Here is a 22723-nt window from a genome sequence, read left to right as displayed (position 1 = left end):
ATGCTGTCTATCTATGTAAAACGGTTTACTTTCTGGAGGTGAGACATGAACAAAATGCGGATTCAAAAACGTTCTATATTTGTGGCGCTGTTCTAGAATGACACTAATTAAATCGGTACCTAAACCTTTCCATCTATACTGGAGTAACTCGTTCAGGATATCATGTAACGGACCTGGATCAGAATGCTGACCCTCATACAATGTAATGAGGTGCTGGATCATATACATACCCACCAGTCGCTGCTCGGCTGGGGGCAGTTTCAGAAACATTTGTGCCACTATTTCGTCTGGAAAAGTGGTAGAATCAGTAATCCATCGGACTGCTGATCGGACTAGTTCTTGTTCATGCATGGTACTTAATTCACTATAACCGATTCGTGATTTCAGGATTTGATCGGTAGCTTGAAATACTTGTTCTAGAGAGCCTTGTTCTGGTGCTGGAAGATGAAAGACTTTCTTGTGTTCTAGGCGTGACTGTCGGTCTGGAAATCTAGATTTACCTACATACGCTATTCTGGCGGTATTCTCGTCTTCCACCTCTTCAGTAGAAGAGTCATTTTCTTTCTCGCTTCCTAGAGCTTCTTTGCGTTGTTCGTGTAACCTTATTATTTCTTTACGTATTTTCTTGTACATACTCTCTATACTATTGAGTGTCTTGTGCTTACCCTCGGCTATATTATCACTCCACCTTGTCAGAACTTTCATTTCGGTCGGATCTTTAGTCGGGGAATCTTGTTCCCGTATTAAACAATTGATCAGAAACTTTAATAACATGAACTGGATCTCAGCTTTCCTGAGAGACATGACTTCACCAATACTTTCTGGATCTTGTCCTGTACGGATGAAACGATACATTCTGTCTAGATCTTCTTTCATATTCGGTAGGGTGACCAAATACTCGGACACCTGCCTTATACGTACGGAATATATGACCATACTATCCTCGCCTGGGACTGGATCATAACAGCATTCAGTAAGAGCTCGCCTGATTTCTGCAATGGACTGATATTTAGGCGTACGCTGTAACGCACGTTCATGTAACTCGACTGCCCCTAGACGTCTATTTGGCGGCGGGGTACCAGGAGGACCTCCTCCCGCGGCCCCTGAACTGGAATCGTCGACTGATACTCTTCGTGCTGGCAGAGTGACTGATGTAGCGGGAACTTGTACTACGGGCTGGACTGGGGGTACCGTAACAGGTGCTGTAACAGGTGCCCCGGTGGCTGGAAGAACAGGAACTACATTATTTACAGGAGCTGGCGGAGCGGGATTTGCATATTCTGGAACTGTGTCGTCCAAATAGGACGAGAGAAAAATATCAGCTGCGGTCGGTTTGTGACGTCAGTGCGGTCGGTTCGGAACTAATGGCGGCGGGAAATTACATGGTGCTTCCGGGGTTGCCTTTGGCAAGCTCTCGGCAAGAAGAGGATACATACCCTTAATGAGGGCATTTCTCTGTCTGTCTGATTGTTCGGTTTTAACTCGTTCACCTATTTCGATTAGTTCCCTTTCTTGGGCTCTTTCTGAGGATTCTCTACTTAATTCTGACTTTCTGATTTCTTTTTCGGTTCTTTTATGAGATTCTTTGCGCCATAACTCGATGGCATCTTTCTGTGACTGTCTGGCTTTCTTTTTCCATAATGCTTCTTCTACTCGCATGATGCACTCGGCATCCCATGTACCCGATACGGGCCATCTATACTTTTCTTCTAACTGTTTGGTGTACTCCACCCACAAATCTAGATACAATATGGCACTTATGCCATGCTTTTGATACATAAAATGACCTGGACTGTCCCTAGGCGGGACAGGAACTGCTTCTTCTAACAGACCTTTTCTAGTTTTTAACTGACGCAATTTGGAAAACAATGGCATGACTGGGCTGGAGTCTAGACACAATACAATACACAATGAACACGATAATTACTGAAGAAACACCACTTTCATACCACGACATTGAAATACATGAATGACATTTAGGACAAAATACTACCTGGAATACTGAAAACAGAATACATGAATTTCTCGAGAACAGAACGGACTAGAACAGAAACTAGATGCACTGCTAAAACAGTACGAAACTTACCGGTCTCATAAAGAGACACGTCAGGACCCGCATCCACCTAAGTGGACACTTCGTGTTGGATCTGTGTACCCAAACCCACGGACCAGAGACAATGCAATTGACCCTGTCTAGATACTACCCCAGCAACGGTACTCACCGGGCAGCAAGAACGGAAGGCCTCGGACTGGACTGGACTGCTACGACGACGGACGGACGGACAAACTTCGGACTTCAGTTACGGGTGGGCCTCCGGATACCTCGGACCTTGGACTCTCGGCTTGGGCTCTGGTCGGGACTCACCGCGTTCCTCCACCGCCTCGTCTGAACGCTGGACCGCAACCTCCGTCTCCTCCGTGGGCCTGAGGGATACTTGAAGCAGAAATATCTGCACGTGCACGGTATGGTTCCGTCACGGCTGCAGAGGATCAGGGGGCTTGCGTGGCTTCACCGGCGCGTGGGGAAAGGGCAAGTCCCTATTCGGGCGCCATTTATGTGGTAAATAAATAAATAATACCTCTATTTTTGACTGGATATACAATAATAGATAGCTCAATAAATAAGAGTCAAGATTCGAGGTAGCTGGAGTTTGCAGGTTTAATACAGCATAAAGGACAGGAACAGGACAACCTGCACGGGAATAGGATGGCAGCGCTGCACGGGGGCAGGATCGGGACAACAGCAGCTAACAGCTAGCTTTTTAATAACAGTGCACAAATATATATAGTTAAACAAAATACATGATGTTCAATACAATAGGCGTAGCAGTGGGCAGGGCCTGTAGCAGTCGCGAAAGATAAGGCAGAAAGTAGGTGTAACAAGAGGCGTGAACAGGGCGTATACATAGACATGTGACGTAAACGTAACGGAATATGTCATAAATGGGGCGGAAACATGGAGGGGGCTACCGAAGGAGCCGGGACCTCTAACCTAGTGGTGCGCGCAAGCTGGCAATGACGTGTTACTAGGGAGAAGCTGGGGGCTATGACTTCTGAGCTAGAAGGAGAGACGAAAGTCTGGAGAGTCAGAGCGACATGTACCTAAACACTATCTAGTATCTGATGTTTAGAGAACATGTTGATAGAATCCAAAAGTTATCAGGGCAAAGGCTAACAGACACTAAGACTGGTGCATGCATTATTCTACATGTAGTGTGTGTTGAGGAATATTAAATGACCATAAATACAGTATTTCTCTTACATGGAGACGTAAAGGCTAGACGATGACTGAAACTATTGATGCGATTCAGTAGCTTAGGAATGCAGAGAAGGAGAGCTGGACTGATAACTAGAATCATAACATACTCTTGGCAGACTGGCAGGCAGAGCCAGGCCGAGCCGGGCACTGTGAGGCAGGAAGTAAGTGAAGGGTCAGGGATACAGGTGGGGGCTGTATCGCTCCTCAGCGAGGGTTCAGGAGACAGGAGCTGAATCTGGTGTCCGGGCCCTTTTGAGGCCTAGAAACGGAGACTTTTCAATGAATTAACGTGCACACTGTAAAACGTGGCAACATAACTTTACATAGGCCTAGTACTCGTAGCTTTAACGAGAACTGAAAACTGGCATACTAGAGATGGACACAACTGTAATTGCGTCTTTAATTGATCATGGGGAATACATATTGCATATTAATCATGCACACATAACATAAGATGGGGAACACGTAGGGACACAGAACATGGCAAAATTTACTTTTCCACAACCCAGTCAACAGATCAGGGCTTGATCCATCACCGTTTTTTAGCTCACTGCACCATCCCAGTTCAGAACCTGGCTACATGCAAATTAGTCTGTCCCTGGCCCAGTGCATCATGGGAACAGGGCAGACCAAACTACCAAGCCAATTCTTTACTGGAAAGGAAACAAGCTTCCGGGGACCGGTTTCTGGCATTACAGCCGTCTTCGGCCCGGCTTGCTTGAATCCTGATGGTGCAGTGAGCAAGGGACTCACATCTGAGCATACCCTTCCACACTTATGGTGGCCAAAATAATTTCAAAAAGGGGGTGGTGATGGACAAAGTATCTGAGTTAATCAGAACACTCCTACCCAGTCAACAGATCAGGGCTTGATCCATCACCGTTTTTTTAGCTCACTGCACCATCCCAGTTCAGAACCTGGCTACATGCAAATTAGTCTGTCCCTGGCCCAGTGCATCATGGGAACAGGGCAGACCAAACTACCAAGCCAATTCTTTACTGGAAAGGAAACAAGCTTCCGGGGACCGGTTTCTGGCATTACAGCCGTCTTCGGCCCGGCTTGCTTGAATCCTGATGGTGCAGTGAGCAAGGGACTCACATCTGAGCATACCCTTCCACACTTATGGTGGCCAAAATAATTTCAAAAAGGGGGTGGTGATGGACAAAGTATCTGAGTTAATCAGAACACTCCTACCCAGTCAACAGATCAGGGCTTGATCCATCACTGTTTTTTAGCTCACTGCACCATCCCAGTTCAGAACCTGGCTACATGCAAATTAGTCTGTCCCTGGCCCAGTGCATCATGGGAACAGGGCAGACCAAACTACCAAGCCAATTCTTTACTGGAAAGGAAACAAGCTTCCGGGGACCGGTTTCTGGCATTACAGCCGTCTTCGGCCCGGCTTGCTTGAATCCTGATGGTGCAGTGAGCAAGGGACTCACATCTGAGCATACCCTTCCACACTTATGGTGGCCAAAATAATTTCAAAAAGGGGGTGGTGATGGACAAAGTATCTGAGTTAATCAGAACACTCCTACCCAGTCAACAGATCAGGGCTTGATCCATCACCGTTTTTTAGCTCACTGCACCATCCCAGTTCAGAACCTGGCTACATGCAAATTAGTCTGTCCCTGGCCCAGTGCATCATGGGAACAGGGCAGACCAAACTACCAAGCCAATTCTTTACTGGAAAGGAAACAAGCTTCCGGGGACCGGTTTCTGGCATTACAGCCGTCTTCGGCCCGGCTTGCTTGAATCCTGATGGTGCAGTGAGCAAGGGACTCACATCTGAGCATACCCTTCCACACTTATGGTGGCCAAAATAATTTCAAAAAGGGGGTGGTGATGGACAAAGTATCTGAGTTAATCAGAACACTCCTACCCAGTCAACAGATCAGGGCTTGATCCATCACCGTTTTTTAGCTCACTGCGCCATCCCAGTTCAGAACCTGGCTACATGCAAATTAGTCTGTCCCTGGCCCAGTGCATCATGGGAACAGGGCAGACCAAACTACCAAGCCAATTCTTTACTGGAAAGGAAACAAGCTTCCGGGGACCGGTTTCTGGCATTACAGCCGTCTTCGGCCCGGCTTGCTTGAATCCTGATGGTGCAGTGAGCAAGGGACTCATCCTGGAAGTGAGCAGGTGTGTGTGCCAGGCCTGCTGCTCTGTGCAGCAACAATCCTTGAAAAACATGTTCATCATTTGATTTCTGATTTTTTAGAACAACACTAGATCCTGGAACCTGTATAGTTTGGGTTTTGAACAGCACTCAGAATGGAAACATCACTGTTATCGGTCCTTGATGACCTTAGAATCCTGGTAGACAAGGGGGATTCAGTGACATTAGTGCTACACAACTTGCCTGGCATATTCAATATTGTCTCATGTACCATTCTCAAATCCAGGCTGTCAGAGGCCGGGACTTGTGGGTCAACATGCCATGATGTGATATTATCTGAAACATAGATGTAAGGCAGTTTACCTCCTTCCTTTTTTTTCTGAATTTAAGGCACTGAACCAGGGAGTGCCTCAGGGGTCGGCATTGAGTCCGACTCTTTTTAACATCTACACCCATCCATTGGTGAAATTGGTGAAATCATTCAATCTTAATTTTATGTATTATTTGGATGCTACATAACTAATTATAGCCGTGGACAGGTCAGAGTTGGACCTCCTTGAGACGTTTTACCCGTGCATGTCAGCTGTAACCTAGCAATGTAATTTCAACAAAACTACGGTATAATGGTTAACCATACTCAATCTATGTGCCTTTCCCCTTCCATCTTATGACCCCGATTTGGTCTGACCCTCCCAGCCCTAGTAAGATGGTGAAAAATCTGGTCTTTTATTTGGGCTTGTTCTGCTTTGAGTTTTGAGGGAAACTCTCGGTCCATCGGGTGATTGTCCAGGCTACCATTCTGAGTCACCAGGACTATTGTGATTATTTCTTTCTGAGGCCTCTTTAGAGTTGTTGAAAAGGTAACTATGCATTTAAAATGCTGCAGCTAAACTGGCCCTTTGCTTCAGCCTCTGCTCAATTGAATGCACTTAATTGGCTCCCGGTGGCTAAAAGGATTACATTTAAATCCCCTTTGTAATTTTCACAGAGCTCTTCATCACACTGGGCCTCTGCACTTTAGGAAATTGTTCGCTCAGTATGCTCCCATGCGTACCCTACACTCCATTGATGTGCATCCACTGGTAATAGCAAAGTTTAATTGCATAAGCAATAGAGGTAGTACCATTTTAGTATAAGCTGCAAAATTGAGGACTGCACTCCCAGTGACATTCCACAGGATGTGTGAACTATTGCATTTTTTAAAGGCCTTGTTTAATGGTAAATAGAGTTTACTTTGCTACTTCCAAATCAAGTTGTATGTTTCCCTCAACACCAGTACACCTACATAGGTGTATCCATGAGTATTAATACTATTAGCCTTAACATTAACTGCACCATTGCCTTCATTGGTGTGTCACTGAGGCAGTGATGGTGACCATGTTCAGGCCCTCACTCTGCATGGCAGTGTGCGACCACATATCTCTGTGGGCAATACTGACGAAGTCACTGTGCCTTTGACTCCATTCATATATCACTGAGACAATAACATTAAGTATATTCAGATCTCTCATTGAACCCCAATTGTATGTCTAACTGCAAAACTGTCAGTTATATCTGAATTGGGACTCTTCACAAATGAAGTGGACTTATGCTACATGAAATGTTGGCTCTTCAAGCCAATCACATTTAAGAAAAAATGAAACTGTGAGTAACAGAAGTCTAAATGCCAGAGACATTCATACTTATTGTTGGCCCTGGCCCTTTTTTCAGGGTTATCCCTAAACCTTTTGCCTTATTCTTCCTATTTTTCTGACCAGTTGTTTGCGCTTTAGGACTCTGGGCACTTTACCACTGCTGATCAGTGCTAAAGTGCATATGCTCTCTGTCTTAATTGTGATTGTGATTGGTTATCCTTCATTGCATATTTGATATACTGGTAAGTCCCTAGTAAAGTGCACAGTGTGTGCCCAGGGCCTGTAATTCAAATGCTACTAGTGGGCCTGCAGCACTCCTTGTGCCACCCACATGAGTAGCCCTGCAACCATGTTTCAGACCTGCCACTGCAGTGTCTGTGGGAGCAGGTTTAAACTGCCATATCGTCCTGGCAAGTGCACCCACTTGCCAGGCCCAAACCTTCCTTTTTACTACATGTAAGGCACCCCCTGGGTAGGCCCAAGTTAGCCCCATGTGCAGGGTGCAGTATATTTAGAAGGCAGGACATGTACTGCTGTGTTTCACATGTCATAATAGTGAAATACTGCCAATTTTGTTCATCACTATTGCAAGGGCTATCCTTCCCATAGGTTATCGCTGGAGCTGCCTTGTAACCTCTTACAGGTTTAACTTTCAGTTAGGGAGAGTTAGAAATTTGGATTTTGGGGTCCCTGAACCCATAATTTAAAAATGCATCTTTTAGTTAAGTTGTTTTTTAAGTTGCGTGTTTGACCCTCGTGATGCCACTCCTTGTCATTGGGATCTTGATGCTCTGTCAAATGAATAGTCAATGTAAAAGGTGGCTACAAGGGAATTCATTCAATTTTCAATTTTCAATTTGTATATAGCGTCTTAGAGGTTCATTAAACAATTAAACCCTGTGTATCCATAGGATAACTCAAACTGATAATCAAAATATTTCTTTATGAGACAAACATTTGAATGTAAACGAGAAGAAGAAGCACACAGCAGTAAAGGTTCTGATATAAATCAATTGTATTGGTATAAATCACAACATGAATCAATGGGGACAAATAATAGAACAAAACTAATAAAAAGTCATGAAAAGCGATATGTTAACATCCCATCGACAATTCATCACATTTACATCAGCTCCATAAATTTGTAAGGAAAAACAGAATCATAAATGAATCCTGGTATCCTTCTGTACACAGAATAGCAGTGGAGTTGATGCTTTATGTCGACGTTTCGGTCTTGTAAGTTGTCATCCGTAAGACCATCATCAGGACTAAGTTTTCATCAGATAAAAACCCCTTGGGTATACACAAAGTGTAAGACCAATCTTGGTGATGGACACTTTATAAAGATGGATCTCCAGTGGGATCTGGTTGGGTTTCTCTGCTCAATCAGGACTTATATAGTGACACAATAAATGAGGTTGTTTTTAAATGTCGAACAAGCGGGAAACAGTTGAAGTACTTTGAAATGATCTGTATGGGAATCGCGCTCCGGTATTACTCGGTCAAGCCGTCTCAGGTTGCATGATTGGGTTTCCCCACGTCTTTTGATATTGCTCTGTCAAATGGGCAGGGGTTGAAATACCAGTGCTAGGCAGACTCTCACGCAACACATGAAGAATATGGGTAGGGATACTCCTCTGGAAGTCCTGGCTTGCCCGACACAGGCTCAGCCTGATGGTACAGACCTTGGGTTGGGAAGCAGTTGCAGGATAGCACCCCTGAACGGGTGGCAGCATTGTGTAGGATGGCTGACACAAGTGCCCTGACCGTTCTAGAGTCTGGGGATACCTCTCCTCAGTGGAAGATGCAGGACCCCAGAGGGGAGGATAGGGTATGGGGGAGCCTACCCCTGTCTCTTATCCAGCCTAAGGGTACAGACTCTGGGCTTGAGTACCAGTCTCAGGATACCACTCCTGAACTGATGGGAGGGAGTAGGCACTTTATCATAACTGATCAGCGCTAAATTGCATATGCTCTCTGTCTAAATTGTGATTGTGATTGGTTATCCATGATTGGCATATTTGATTTATTTGTAAGTCCCTAGTAAAGTGCACTGTGTGCGCGCAGGGCCTGTAATTAAAATGTTTCTAATAGGCCTGCAGCATTGATTGTGCCACACACATGGTTAGCACTGCAACCATGTCTCAAACCAGCCACTGCATTGTCTCTGTGGGCAGTTTTAAACTGCCATGTTAACCTGGTAAGTACACCCACTTGAAAGGCCCAAACCCTCCCTTTTAGTACATGTAAGGGACCCCTCAATTAGGCCCTAAGTAGCCCTGTGGGCAGGGTGCAGGGTATTCAAAAGAAAGGATATGTACTGGTGTGTTTCACAAGTCCTAATAGTGAAATACTGCCAATTTCATTTTTCACTGTTGCAAGGGCTATCTCTCCCATAGGATATCATTGGAGTTGCCTTGTAACCTCTTACGAGTGTAACTTCCAGTTGGGACGAGATAGTAATTTGGAGTTTGGGGCCATGAGCTCACAATCGAAAAATATATATTTGAGTAAAGTTGGGTTTTAACCGCATCGCTGCGGCGGCTTTTCCCGCTGTGCGCGGCACTTTTAAAATTACCATTTTACATGACAAGCTCAGCTCGTCATCAGCGTATGGCAGGTTACGCTTATGACGAGCTGAGCTAGTCATCAGCGTGGAAGGTGTTAAATTGTGTGTTTGAAAATGCCACTTTTAGCAAGACAAGAGAACAATTTGCAGCGTATCCATGAACAATTGGCCTTCTTTTTATGTATTGTTTACGTTTAAATTAATTTTTGTAGGTACGATATACGGAATAATGGGGAAAGGGTTTAAGTGGTGATAATGTGGCATCACAGTATTATCACGTTGTTTTCCGCAATTATATTGATGATTTAGCTTACACTTGCAAAGTACAGAGAAGGGAGGCAGAGATGGGGGACTTATTATTTTGACTGAGGGTATTTCAGTATTATGTGGCATCGGAGGGTGCATTGTGGGGCTAGTAGTTTGGGAGTAATTTTAGAATATCCTTGCGTAGCGCATGCGAACTGGTAACATGGTTAACAAGGGCGTTAGGATTGGGTGGAAGTAGATGACGAGGCGGATAAAATCTAACAGTTTGAACGGGCTATTTGACATAATGGGGAAGGTGGAGGAGGAGGTCAGGCCGCCTGCTGCGATTCCATCAAGGTATTCCACTATTATTCCACATGATGGGGAACCGAAATGTGGGGAGTGGGAGGGAGTCACAATGGGGGAGTAATCTAATTGTTTAAAAGTGGGTTCTGTTCATAGAAAATTGGGAATGACATTTCAGTTTTATTTGTTTGCTTTAGGCAGTTCAGTGAGAGAGGGCACGAATAGTTGGAAAGGCAAGGGAGGGGACTGTTTGTTGTTTGACCAGTCGGGTCGGTTATTGAGGGAATCACCGGATGCAGAAATGAATGGGAGGTAGTAGGTATGGGCACATAGCGTGCATTATGATTGCTTTTTATGATCTTGATTTAATAGTGAAGGTCAGCGGAGAACAACTAGCTGAATTGTCTTTTGTCTCCTTTAGAAACCCCTGACGAAGAGCCCATGAGGCTCGAAATGCATTGGGAACATAACGGGGTGAGCCTACTCTGTTTTTTTCACCTTTGATGTATAGAGTTGCTGTGAAAAGGCCTGGATGGGCACTCAGTAAACTTTTTAAGACGCTAAAATAAAGATTGTAGGTGAAAGGGCGCTGTCTCAGCTGCGTTTTGAAGACTGCAAAGTGTTTAAAAGCAATGATTAAGATGGATGTCTCAAGATGACATTGGATTACATTGGAAAACGTTTAAGAAATGGACACAAAAACAGGGGGAAGGTACCCCACGTGTGCAGTGTGGCAGGTGGGCGCACATTAGCGCCCCTGGATATGTTGGTTATAACTTTTAGCAAGTGGGCATTTTCTTGCTTTACCATTCTGTGTCTCTGCCTGCCTGTGAAATCCACGTCTGGCTTAGACTGACAGTTGAGCTGTTTCTGCATTCACTCTAGACAGTCACACAAAGGGGGCTGAGGTGTGCCCTGCATATCCTGATGGCCCATCACCAGACTGACAGTTCTTCCTGAAGTAGAGTGGTGGAAGGAGTTGTCACTGACACCTGAATAGGGATGTGCCTGTTCTCACACAAAGCTGCCTCCAGCCCCTGTAGTGTGTCTATAGCTGGGTCAGAGAAAGGCAGGGTCTTGTGCACTACAAAATTACTTTCCTCTGAAATTTGCCTACTTCAAACTCAGGAACTGGTATAAGTACTGAAGGTGTGACACCATAACTGTGGAACACTTCTTGACTAAGAGGACATTCTCCTATGAAGAAGAGCTGGAGAAGATATCAGGAGGGACTACCTCTTTGCTGTGTTCTTTGCTGTGATGGCCTGCTGCTTGCTGCTTCTTTCATAGGCAGTGAGGACTGGACTTTGCTTTCGACATCCTGCATGCTAATGTTCTCCAAGGACTTGTGTGTACTTGCCTCCTGTTAAGTAGTCTCAGGGCCATCAAAGACTTTATCTGCAGCCCCTGACCTCCCCTGCTAAGGGACTGACCTGCCAAGTGATGCCAATTCAGTTCTGAGCCCTTGGAGGTGGTTTGGCTGCTAATGAACCAAGAAAATCCATGTATCAACTAGCAGCACCTGTCTTTCGGACACAGAACTGCTGTGTGGTTGGCAAATCAACGCATTACCACGGTGCAGAAGAAGAATCAACGCTGTGGCCGAGTCCAGAGAGTTAGCACTACCAACGTCCGAGGTGCACGCTCCAAATCCGACATGGGCCCTCTTGTGCGGCAGAAGCAATCGAAGCATCACCTGCTTTGGGGCCCGGGAAATCGACGCAGTGCCAGTTATGCCGCCACCACATCAACACTGCATGTCCGGATTTTGGACGCATCGACCCTGTGCGCCAAGTTTTTCATCGATGTGGCCCAGCAGTAAAGAACCAAGGCAGTGTTTCCAGAAATCAATGCATTTCGCCTTACAGTAAAGAACAAATGCATCACCCCCCCCCCCCCCCCCCTGCACTGCAATGAGGAGCCGACGCATCACCTCCCCTGGCAGCAAGGAACTGATGCATCACCTCTCCTGGAAGTAAGGAACCGACTCAGTGCTTTTCTATTCTGGCTACTCCATCCCCTGTGCATATTTCCATCTTTGTTTTTTACGCATCCCTGGTACTATGTGATAAAAGTGATTTATCCATTGTTTGCTATAGACTGTACTGTTCTGAACCTTTTCAAAGTGATATCTTTACTTACGTATGTTGGATTTTTGTCGTTTTGGTCTTGTTTTATGCAGATAAATATTGGTTATTTTTCTAAAGTGGTGTGGTTTTCTTTTGTAGTGTTTTCACTGTGTTATTGTGTTTGTACAAATGATTAAACCATTGCCTTTGAGATAAGCCAGGCTGCTTGTGCCAAGCTACCAAAGGAGTGAGCAGAGGTTATCTTGAGTGTGTAACTCTCTTGCCCTGACTAGAATTAGGGTTTCCTAGTTGGACAGGGTGCAAACCACTGTCAACTAAAGACCCTCATTTCGAACAAGTATGAAACATTTCAAGGGTGTTTGGCAGCTTTTTAAACCCCTAATACCTCTTAAGCTACTGCACAGATTTACATCGGGCCATGCTTTCTGAGAAAAGTGCTACTATCATGCCAGGTTTTGTGTCACTCCATTTAGCAGTTTGAGATGTGAGTGTAATTTCCTATGGAGATAAAATTGGAAATAACTTCTTTCGACCTTCTGGAACTTTTTTTATCATGCAAAGATCTGCATGTAAATAAATTGGCATATCAGACCTTACCTAACTAAGCTAGTGAGTTTTCAAATTTCTGCCAAATTCTTCCACAGGTTTAAAAGTTATTAGCAAATCAAAAAATGCATTTTCAAAAGAAAATGTAACTGTTAAGTATTTTCTATATCACATGTTTATTTTCTTCAAAGTGCAGCTAGCAAGAGACACTACAAAGGAAGTATAGTGTTTGTGATAAAGAAAATGCTAGGGACCGAGGTTCCACAATATTGCCTACTTATGCTCATAGAATTGTATAGGTCATCAATTTTATTGGTTGAGATTTCTGTGTTCTCGCCCCTTATTTACAACTCAAAGTCCTCAGGGAATGTCCAACAGCTGTCTAAATGTCAACCAATACACAATTTATGACTTATGGAATTGTATTGATCAGTGATGTCATTGAACATGTCAAGAGTGATGTAATATGTGAGGTCATAATCAGTGCATGGTAGGGGTGCACATTATAGTTAGCTCACAGAACTATAACTGGCAAATTTCAGTGATTGCTTATATAGGTATGTATGTCATTGTCACCTAAGTATAACATCCCTTTAACCTTTCGTTTGTTTCAGAGAATTTCTGAGGTTTTTTGAAACGTTAAGTAAAATATTATCACTATACCTAACTATAGTGTGACTTTATCCTTTGTTTTTTAAGTGAATTACTAGGGTTTTTCAAGAAAAGAAAAACGTAATTTTCAACGTTAACCATTATGTTTGATGTTTTACATTGTTTTACTCTTTTAATAAAGCATTTTAAACTTTTAAAAAAACAGTAAAAATGTTCCTCTTCTTTCTTTCCTTTTTTCCTCTTCTTTCTTTCCTCCTTTTTCTTTCTTTCTTCTTTTTCTTTTATTCTCTTTTCTTTCTTCCTTTCTCTTCTTTTCTTCTTTATCAAAAATACCCTTTAAAATGCACTTGTATTAAGTATGGTTTTATTTCATAGGATTACTTTTCTCCCATTGTTCTTCATCATATTTTTAGTTGTCATAGTTTCCTACTGATATTGAACCTGTACTGATGCTTTACATTGTTTTACTCTTTTAATAAAGCATTTTAAACTTTAAAAGAAAAAACATTATGTTAATTTGTATAATTTTGTTCCCACTTTCCCTGATCTTGCCGTTCTCCTGAAGTACTCCCATGGGACCTGTACAACCAAGGACTAACCCTTATGGTAGTTTTGTGTAAGTTTTACTTTCTGTTTTGGGTCTGTCTGGAGTGTTGCCGTTTTTGTTAAGTTTGAGCCTAAAGCTTTACTAACTGGTTCAGTTAATGAGTAGCCCATGAGTGTTTTATGATTTTGGCTTTTAATTGGGTGTTGTTGCCCGGCAGGAGTAGCGACCAAGCTATGACACATACACTAAAAGGTAACTGATTGGTTGAACTCACTATCTTGCTGTATTTACATGGAGAACCTGCCATTTTTTTCTTGTTCGAGAGTAGTACTTAGGTGTACTAACATCATATGATGGGCGCTCAAGCTTTCATTGCAATTCTTGTAATTGTCCTATATTTTCAAGGATGGTTTCAGGTTCAGGGAGAGGAAGATTTATAAGATCAGGGATTTGAGAGTCCTAATGTCACCAAGGTGTCTTTGGTGTGACAATTGTTTTGAAATATCAGCAGGGATAAAGAAAGTGTCCTCAAAATATGTTGTTTGCAAGTTCTGCAACTAGCAGCTCTTCGAACTTCAACTATGTGTAAGCACTCCATTGGACTTGGTGATTGTGTGCCCGCTGAGGCAGGGGCAATCAGATGACAATCTGTTTACCAGGTTATGGTTACTTACTGCTGCAGCAGGTGCCATAAGAATATTTTTGCAGGAGAGCAGAGCAGATCTGTAAGGGATAAGTGGGTGTCGAAAGACTGGTGGCCCAAGGACAATTCATAGTTTTTCTTGAGTTTTTTCAAGCTCTAAAGCCCTGTGTTTGCTTTTGAATTCAACACCACAAAAACAAAAATACAAATAAATGTAAAAGCGCAATTAAAAAAAAAATCTTTGTAGTACCACCTTTTCTGGTAAAAATAAATATTTTTAAAACTACCTTTTCTGCTTTAAAAATAGAAAAACCCTTTACTTTTTTTGATTTTTTTTTTTAGCGCTGTAGAGTACCAGCTAAATAATCACATTTTACTGTATTTAGCTGGTTCCACTGTAGTACTGTGGGGCCAATTGAACATTTAAAAAATATATATATTGCACCACTACCTTTGCTTCAAAAGGACATATGAGAAACGATCAGGGCAAGGCATAGTGAGGGGTTCAATCCTAAAGGAGCTTCAGTAAGCTTCAGGAAGCTTTACTGTCTAAAGAGATTGGCCTGCCCATTAGGGGTATGTACAGAGCAAAATCTAAGCAGTGTCTTCCCACTCATGTCTGATTGATTGCCCACAAAAGATTGGCTACTCACAAAGTGTTCAGTGCAGCTCAAAGACTGAGCAGAATATGAGCTTGACCATCTAATGGGGCTTAGGTGTTTGAACAGAGTGGACTCTCCATGAAGACTTCTCTACAAGGCAACGTTTGTGTTTGTTGGGTCTTGCCCAACTAATGAACTTGAGTATCTGTAGGGAATGGGATCACCCTCATTTCTGCCCACATGAGTTAATTATTTTTAATTTATTGACGGATTTACCTGAAATATTCCAGGAAGGAGCTGTTTTTGAATTCGCTTTTTTTTGATTTTGTAAAGTTTCATAAACATTCTTCAAAGGGGGCCAAAGGTATTAGTGAAAAAAACATTCTTCCTAGGGAAAGTCTAACCTAACTATACGTGCAGCTACCTATTGATAGATAGATAGATATATAGATAGATGGATAGTTAGATAGATAGATAGATAGATAGATAGATAGATAGATAGATAGATAGATAGATAGATAGACAGATAGATAGACAGATAGATAGATTGTGTGAGGAGTAGGGTGGCATGATCATGTATCATCAGCCCAATGGAATCTACATTAGCCCATGATGCACCAAATGATCTGTGTAGAGCTGACTGAGCTTCGAACTAGAAAGGTCCTTCATTCCTCTCTGAAATTTGATTCCCTACAACATGAAAAATGCAGTTGCCCAAAACTGAGATCCTTTTTCTAGAACTGTCACACTGTATGAAAAAACTGAGCGCATGGCAAGGTCTTCCACATAAATTTACTAACACTGTGAATCTACTTGCTGGTAATCGCTTAAGAATCATCAGGGTTTAGAAGACTGCTAAAAACTGGCTTTTCAAAAAGTTTTTTGTCACACTTTAATGCCTTAATCCGTACTGCCAAGATGTCCCATGGAAATAGTTCACTTGAGAAAAGGAAATCTAAAAATAAAAATTCCCATAACTAGTTCAATGTTTAAAACATGAGAACATATGGGGTTGCTTGCACTGTAGTCTGTGGTTTCTTTTACAGGCTCCCAGCTGATGATGTCCCACAACAGAAAACTGATGAAGACTTTTGAGGGAGAGAGGCAGTAATATCACTTTAACATTCATGCAATAGTAAGTGTCAATTACTATCTTTATGTGCCCTTACCTGGTCTTGGGAGAATGAGTAAGCTGAAAACTGATAATGTTTGCTTGATACTAATCATCTTTACAGTCAATAATGTATAAACAGCATGAGTTTTGTCATTTAATGTTCAACTCCCATATACAGACATTTGAAGAACCATTTTACAGACAGCATGACTGATCAACTAACCAACTAACAGAATAGATTAAAAAAAGCTAAATACCAAGGATTTCATGTGTTACCTACCTGTCCAGCATGTTTGGTGGCCAGTTTGAGCATGATATCTACTGCATGCTCTTTCTGGATGTTTTCAATTCCAGGGGCATCTGGATCCGGGACGTCACCCAGACCATCCTTTCCATGGAAATCAGATGCATTGATTCGATCTCCAAGTATTGGCATGCCCAGTCCCCGATACACAGGAATCTGTAAAATACAGTTGGGTAAAGTCATTCATATTAATCCTAAATGTGTCTTTAGGAGATCACTTAATTTTCCAGTTTATTTACACTCCCACTCATTTTTATTTAAAATTAGCAAAAAAAACATTTCAAACTATGTTATGGTATTTAATATTTGTAAATGAAAAATATGTCATTTTAATAGCTTCTTTATCCTGAAGTCTGTTGGAAGACTCAAGTGGGCCTCTCAGTAACTGGCGAATTTCAGGATAAAATGCCTTGAGATGGGCTGTGTGTAATGAGAGGAGACTTAGGGGGAGGAGATAATCATTTTCATTTTACCAGAAAGGAAAATCATTTTAGGTGACATGGAGGCAGAGTAGGATCGAAAGAATTGCAATCTTCTGGAGCATGTGTTGAAAGGGAATACTGTGAGCATGGCTAGTACCTTTGATCCAAAGCACTAAAAACTGAATTTCTCCCTAACTCTCTGTTGCCTACAAATGCAGGTCTTGACCACAAACAATTGCTTCATGGTATTGCTTTCTTGTGTACACATTTTTTGTATGTTCTGGGGGAGGTTCTTCTAATGGTGGTCAGGTGATGGACAATGTTGCAATGTGGAATTATTTTCACTTTCATCCAGGAGAGCTTTAAGTGGTGAGCGGCATTCTGAGGTTTACCCCTGTAAACAACTGCCCAAGCTATGTGATAGATTTCTTGAGTGTTCCTAATCTTCAATTTAACTTGAGTGTTCTCAGCATAGTGCACCCTAGTGAACATTTATGGTTTTATACTTCTGCATCTTTAAAAATGATAAAAAGTAGTTATTGTTCTGTGATTGCTTAAATATCTTGTTTTGGCCTTTTGTCGGAAGAAGGATTTGGGAGTTTTTTAAGGGAGAATTTAGTATGATAAATGTTGGTGGTTGTTGGTGTTGTGGTAGATATTGGGAGAGGGAGCAGAACCTGTACATTACTTAGGTAACCATGTTGTCAGATGGCAGCCTGGTATGGATGCACAGTGTCTTGGAGAGGGTACTGTGAATATACCTGGGGTTGCATCTCGGTGTTGGCTAAACATTGCTTGAGTAAAATAGTTGTGGCGTCATATTACCATCAGTGTGAAGTTTCAGGTATAGACTCCGAATGCTGGAAAAGGGCAGCCTTGAGTTGTTTTGCTTTTGGCTCTAAACCGGTTAAGGTGTAGGTGGGTGTATTAAGTGGACGTGGAGGTATGAATTGAGATAGAGGTACTAGGCAGGGCTGGAGTTTGTCTTTGGCAGTCCAGTGATGTTAATGTTAATTCTAAAAAGCTCTGATAAAGCTCACATGTGCCCTGTATTTTCATAACACTACCAGTAAAGAGAGGAACAAAAAAGTGCAGACTCAATTAAAAGTAAACTACAAAAAAGCAGGATTTAAGGTGACAATGAAGAACAAGAAAGGAAGTGATCAGTTTAACGGGCAGCAGAGCAATATTACACAAAATGTAAGGCAAATTGGGGCACACATGGAATAATGTCTGCTAGCAATTTAAGATATTTTGGTCCACATAGCTGCTAACTATCAAAGGGTCTGACAGGAAATATCAGAACGTGGAAGCCATTTAATTAAAATAAAATAATTTCCATTTACTGCGTGTTTGGGAGGCAAGGAACTTTAACACTGCTGTGACCCTTTGAAGGAAATCAGTGGAGAGCAAGCCCTCAAGGTCTGGCACAAGCAAATCTGATAGAGTTACTCACCACAAGGTTTTTTATTTGTTGAAAGGTTTTAAGTAGATGTCCAGCAGGAGTTGATATTAACAACTGGAACAATCTACTTAGCCAACACATTTTTCTCAAGTTGCCATACAGAACACGCACATGGAAACTGTGCATCTGTGGAAACTTGTGCAGATAGACTAAGACCTGAGTTTAATTGAATTCTCAAGGTACACACAGACTTGACTGGTAGGAGCAATTTCCTTAGGCAAGAAGATGACAATCGATGGAAGAGTAGTCCTGACTTACAGGACTTTGTTTTCACTGTCAGTGAGTTTTAGTCAGGGGCTGCTCTCCACTCACAGACCAAGTTGAAGCATAATTTCAAAGCAATGGCTGAAGGCACATTGGCATTGAAGTTGATGATAAATTGAGTGTCCTTAGACTACATAAAATGCTGATAAGTGGATTAGATCAGCCTCATATAAATGCTGAATAAATATGGAGACTGGCTGATCCATGGGACAGTACATGTACATGGGCAGAATTCAGAAATTAAGGATGAGGTGACGATTGAAGGGGAAACATCCTTTACAACGCAACTTTTACCACGCAGTGCTTTTACATCGCAACTTTTACAACGCAAACCATTACAACGCATTGCGCTGGGGGGCGCTCTAGGATAGGGAATAGATTTAATTTACTATCCAACACCTTCCCTACTATCAACGGGGACTGGAGTTGGAATAGTAAATTAAACTATTCACTATCCAGCACCCCAAAGCGCTATGCGTTGTAACAGCATGCGTTGTAAAAACTGCGATGTAAAAGCATGCGATGTAAAAGCATGCGTTGTAATGTCATACATCCCGATTGAAGGCACGGAAGGCATTGAACATCTCTGTTAAGCCTACAAGAATCGGGTTGAGCACTACCAAGATCACCATCAGCTCTGAAGTCATTCAAACCGGGCAAAAGATCTAATTCACGTCCATGGTACTATCTAAACTAACTTCATGTGGGTGTAAGATATTGATTTCCAAACAAACATTACTCTGTATTTCAATCCCCTGCCCCTCTAGGAGCTTGGAAAAAGAGTATTGTTCAGTGTGAGATAGTGAAGACCAACCAAAGGGTGAACAGTGAGACTTACTATCTAGCTATGTAATAGAATCGTCCAGTTGACACAAACATATTAGATGAATGCTAAGAAGAAGGAGTCTCATTCTTAATTGCAAAACTAACAAAAAAAGTGTATCATATGCTATGTGCATTTTGTGCTGAAGTTCTCAACCTGAACTGGGAAGTATAGAAGGAAAGTTTGAGGATTTCTTATGCATGTATATAGAGGATAAAGGGAAGTGGCCAGATGGGTGCGGATAGGGATTTCTGTGATGTCATTTAAATAGTAACCTACAGGGAAAAAACATTTCTGCCATTCATTGTAGATAATTACTGTACAGGTAAATACAGCCTAATCATGGGTCTGATGGTGAAATATTTACACAATAATTGACAATTACAAAGAAAAAAATAACAAGAGTGCTTCTTGTACAATGGATTGATACATGAGATCATAATAGCTTATTATTTTTGTCATAAAACAAGGTTCTATGCACAGTAATAAAATTAATCTTGAATATAAATTGGAACTGCCACAATCCTCCACCATGAAAATAAAAGAGCACAAGTTAGTGAGCATAAGTTGCACAAGAAAACATTTGCTTGATCGGTATACATACATGTGGTTAAGATTGGTTTCTAGGCCTAGAGGGCATTGTGGGGTTGGAGTTGATGATTGTAATGGAATTTGCTAAGGGGCTACTGGACAAGGGGAACTTTTGTTGATAATGTCCTATCAGGTGATCCAAGGAGGGCACAGGGGTTATATATGTGATTGTCTATGATCCTCTTTTATGGCACTCAAGCATTCTTGAGCTAAAATGGATACTCCTGGGTAGAGAAGTCACCCATGGGGTGTATCCCAACCCTTGGGACTTCCATGGATATTCATAGGGCATGGTTCTAGAGTGTTATATGAATGCTTTCATCTCAGGTGAGTGGAAATGATGGGTGGAATAGCCTTGTAGTGACTGGTGACAAAAAGGATGGATAAATCACACACTCATTTCTGCTGTCACGTGTTGGGCACCTGTGGTGCAATAATAGAGCTTAGTCTGGTGCCATGGTACAAGTTTTATCAGGGGGTTGCAGCCTGGTCCCTAATAACCCTAATAACCCCTTGGGATCAGCCATATTCTAGGGAGCTCTTTAGATATGTTCATAATACTAACAGGGATTACAAATACTGAAATAAAAAATACCTAGGGGTCTCCCCGGTTTTCCTTTATTTTGGGTGCCACCTGTATGATTAAAATCAGTGTTAACTGGTGTGGTGAATTTAAGGGGAGGGTTACTACCCCGATAGTCTAATACTACAGCGACATGTTTCAGCCATTCTTCACAGCCCCAACGGGGTCGTGGGCTTTCGTCAGGACTGTTCTTTAGTAAACCCTGTTTTTTAGAAGCGGTAATGTCACTATTCAGTCTGCTGTGTAGGTCTGTCAGTTATCACATTAACAGACACAAAACAGACATTAGAAGGTGAGGCTGGCCTACTTGACTGTGCTCCGGATGGAGAGGCATGCCTTAGTGCCCATTTTTATCAAAACCATAAGGTGCAGGAAGACAAAAGAACATAAAAGAAATGAAATAGATAATCATTTGTTTCAATTCCCTATCTTAGAGGAAATGCACAGATTGTGTAACTATAGCCTGTTGTAATGGAGCATGCACTCACATATGTGTTGTCTAGCGGTTCTTTCCAGCAGAGTTGCGTGGTCCAAGAGAAATTTTCCCATGGGGGGCATTAGAAAAAGTTGTCCCCAATGGTTGTCTGCTATCCACAGGTGGTTCACATTGGTGGTGGCCGAGGTAAGGGTATGATTCCTCAGATGGAAGCTGTGGTGGTAGCCCTTGAGGACATAGAGGGGATAGATGGACAATGAGTGCCCTAATCCCCCAAGTGGCTATTGACTGACACTGAGGACATATGAGAGGGAGTAAAGGACTTCCTAGGTTCCCGGGAGGGGTTAGTGGTTGACTTTGATGGCAGCGCATAGTTGCTGACTGTCCGGGATAGTGAAGGATGTCATACTAGCAACTGTTTGATGACATCTAGGGTGGTGGTGGGAGTAACTTATGTAATTTGCTGTAGCATAATTAGGCAAAAATTCCTGCAGAATTACATTAGATTATACAGAATTACGTGAGGAGTAAAACCCAGTATTTAGCATTTTTTTATCACAAAATCCCCCTGTGCATCCAAAATGGAACAGAAGATGCATTTTGCGGTAAGAGAATAGTGCTAAATGTGGCTGAATAAGAACGTCAGTAGGCAGCAGCTGCTTGCCCTAAGTTCATTGTTCCTGTGCTTCTGTGGTAGGATTTTTATGCCAAATTACTCATAATAATGCAAACGGATGTAGTTGCGTAATTTTCTACATTTCAACGTTAAAAGAGTAACGCAAATCCCAAAATTACTCCGATTACTATAGCCTACTTAAAATTTTGCCCAAGCTTAATCCTTAGGTGGAGGATGTGATGATACCCAGCCTAGTGTCACCTCAGATAGGTCCTGGCGGATCAGACCTTATGGACAAGGAACGAAGGCCCATGACACAGTGAAGGTGCAGTAGGAGGGTGAGAGTGCAGTGATGGTGCCAGCTCCAGATGTGGAGGACTCTGCACATCAGTCTAGTGGGAGGAAACTTATTCTGTAGGGGATTGTCACCCTGAGCTGTCAGGTGGATGGGCTGTGGGGAACGCTGGTTTTAGCAGGCTGTACTTTTTGAGGAAAGTCAATCATTCTACAGTGTTGATTGTAGCTATAGATCCTAGTCTATATGCTGTAGGTAAGGGTTCAAGGTCCCTTGGGATGCCTGCATCTGCATTCTTAGGGTATAGTGATCTGGATGAGTGACGTTATTAGGGTTCTGCATTCTTCAGATGAAGAACAGTAGCGAGACAAGTGAGAGGTGATACCTGTAAGGTATGAAGGTATCAGTGCTAAGTCCTGGACCTTTGCCAAGAAGAGTGTAGTGGCCACAAGGTTGTGTGGCTCATGGCAAGTGTATGCCTAGACCTGCTCAGGCCATGTAGGCACGTCATGTCCTGGTGGCATCCAACCTAGAACTAGGAGGGTTCTTAGTGCAATCTAGGTTCCCTGTGAGGAGAGGTGTCCTAATAGTTGCATAAGGTGGTTGGTCTTTTGTGTAGGAAGGTCAGCTTAAG

At 42.5% G+C, this 22723-nt stretch overlaps 2 protein-coding genes across 2 annotated transcripts in view; both read right to left on the bottom strand.

Moving 5' to 3' along the window:
• LOC144829108 (pyrimidine-specific ribonucleoside hydrolase RihA-like) overlaps positions 1-22723 on the bottom strand; it is a 103145-nt gene that overhangs the window by 39093 nt on the left and 41329 nt on the right. The window contains exon 2 of the mRNA XM_078687915.1: positions 16571-16750. Within this exon, the coding sequence (XP_078544041.1) occupies positions 16571-16750 (180 nt within the window). The remainder of the gene's footprint in view (positions 1-16570; positions 16751-22723) is intronic.
• Positions 1-22723, bottom strand: part of LOC144829109 (pyrimidine-specific ribonucleoside hydrolase RihA-like) — a 585216-nt gene that overhangs the window by 521177 nt on the left and 41316 nt on the right. The gene's annotated exons all lie outside the window — the stretch shown is intronic.

Source organism: Lissotriton helveticus, chromosome 4_1 (assembly GCF_964261635.1).
Source record: "Lissotriton helveticus chromosome 4_1, aLisHel1.1, whole genome shotgun sequence".
Taxonomy (NCBI): domain Eukaryota; kingdom Metazoa; phylum Chordata; class Amphibia; order Caudata; family Salamandridae; genus Lissotriton; species Lissotriton helveticus.
The sequence above is the reverse complement of the archived record's forward strand: the minus strand, read 5'-3'. Positions and strand labels throughout refer to the sequence as shown.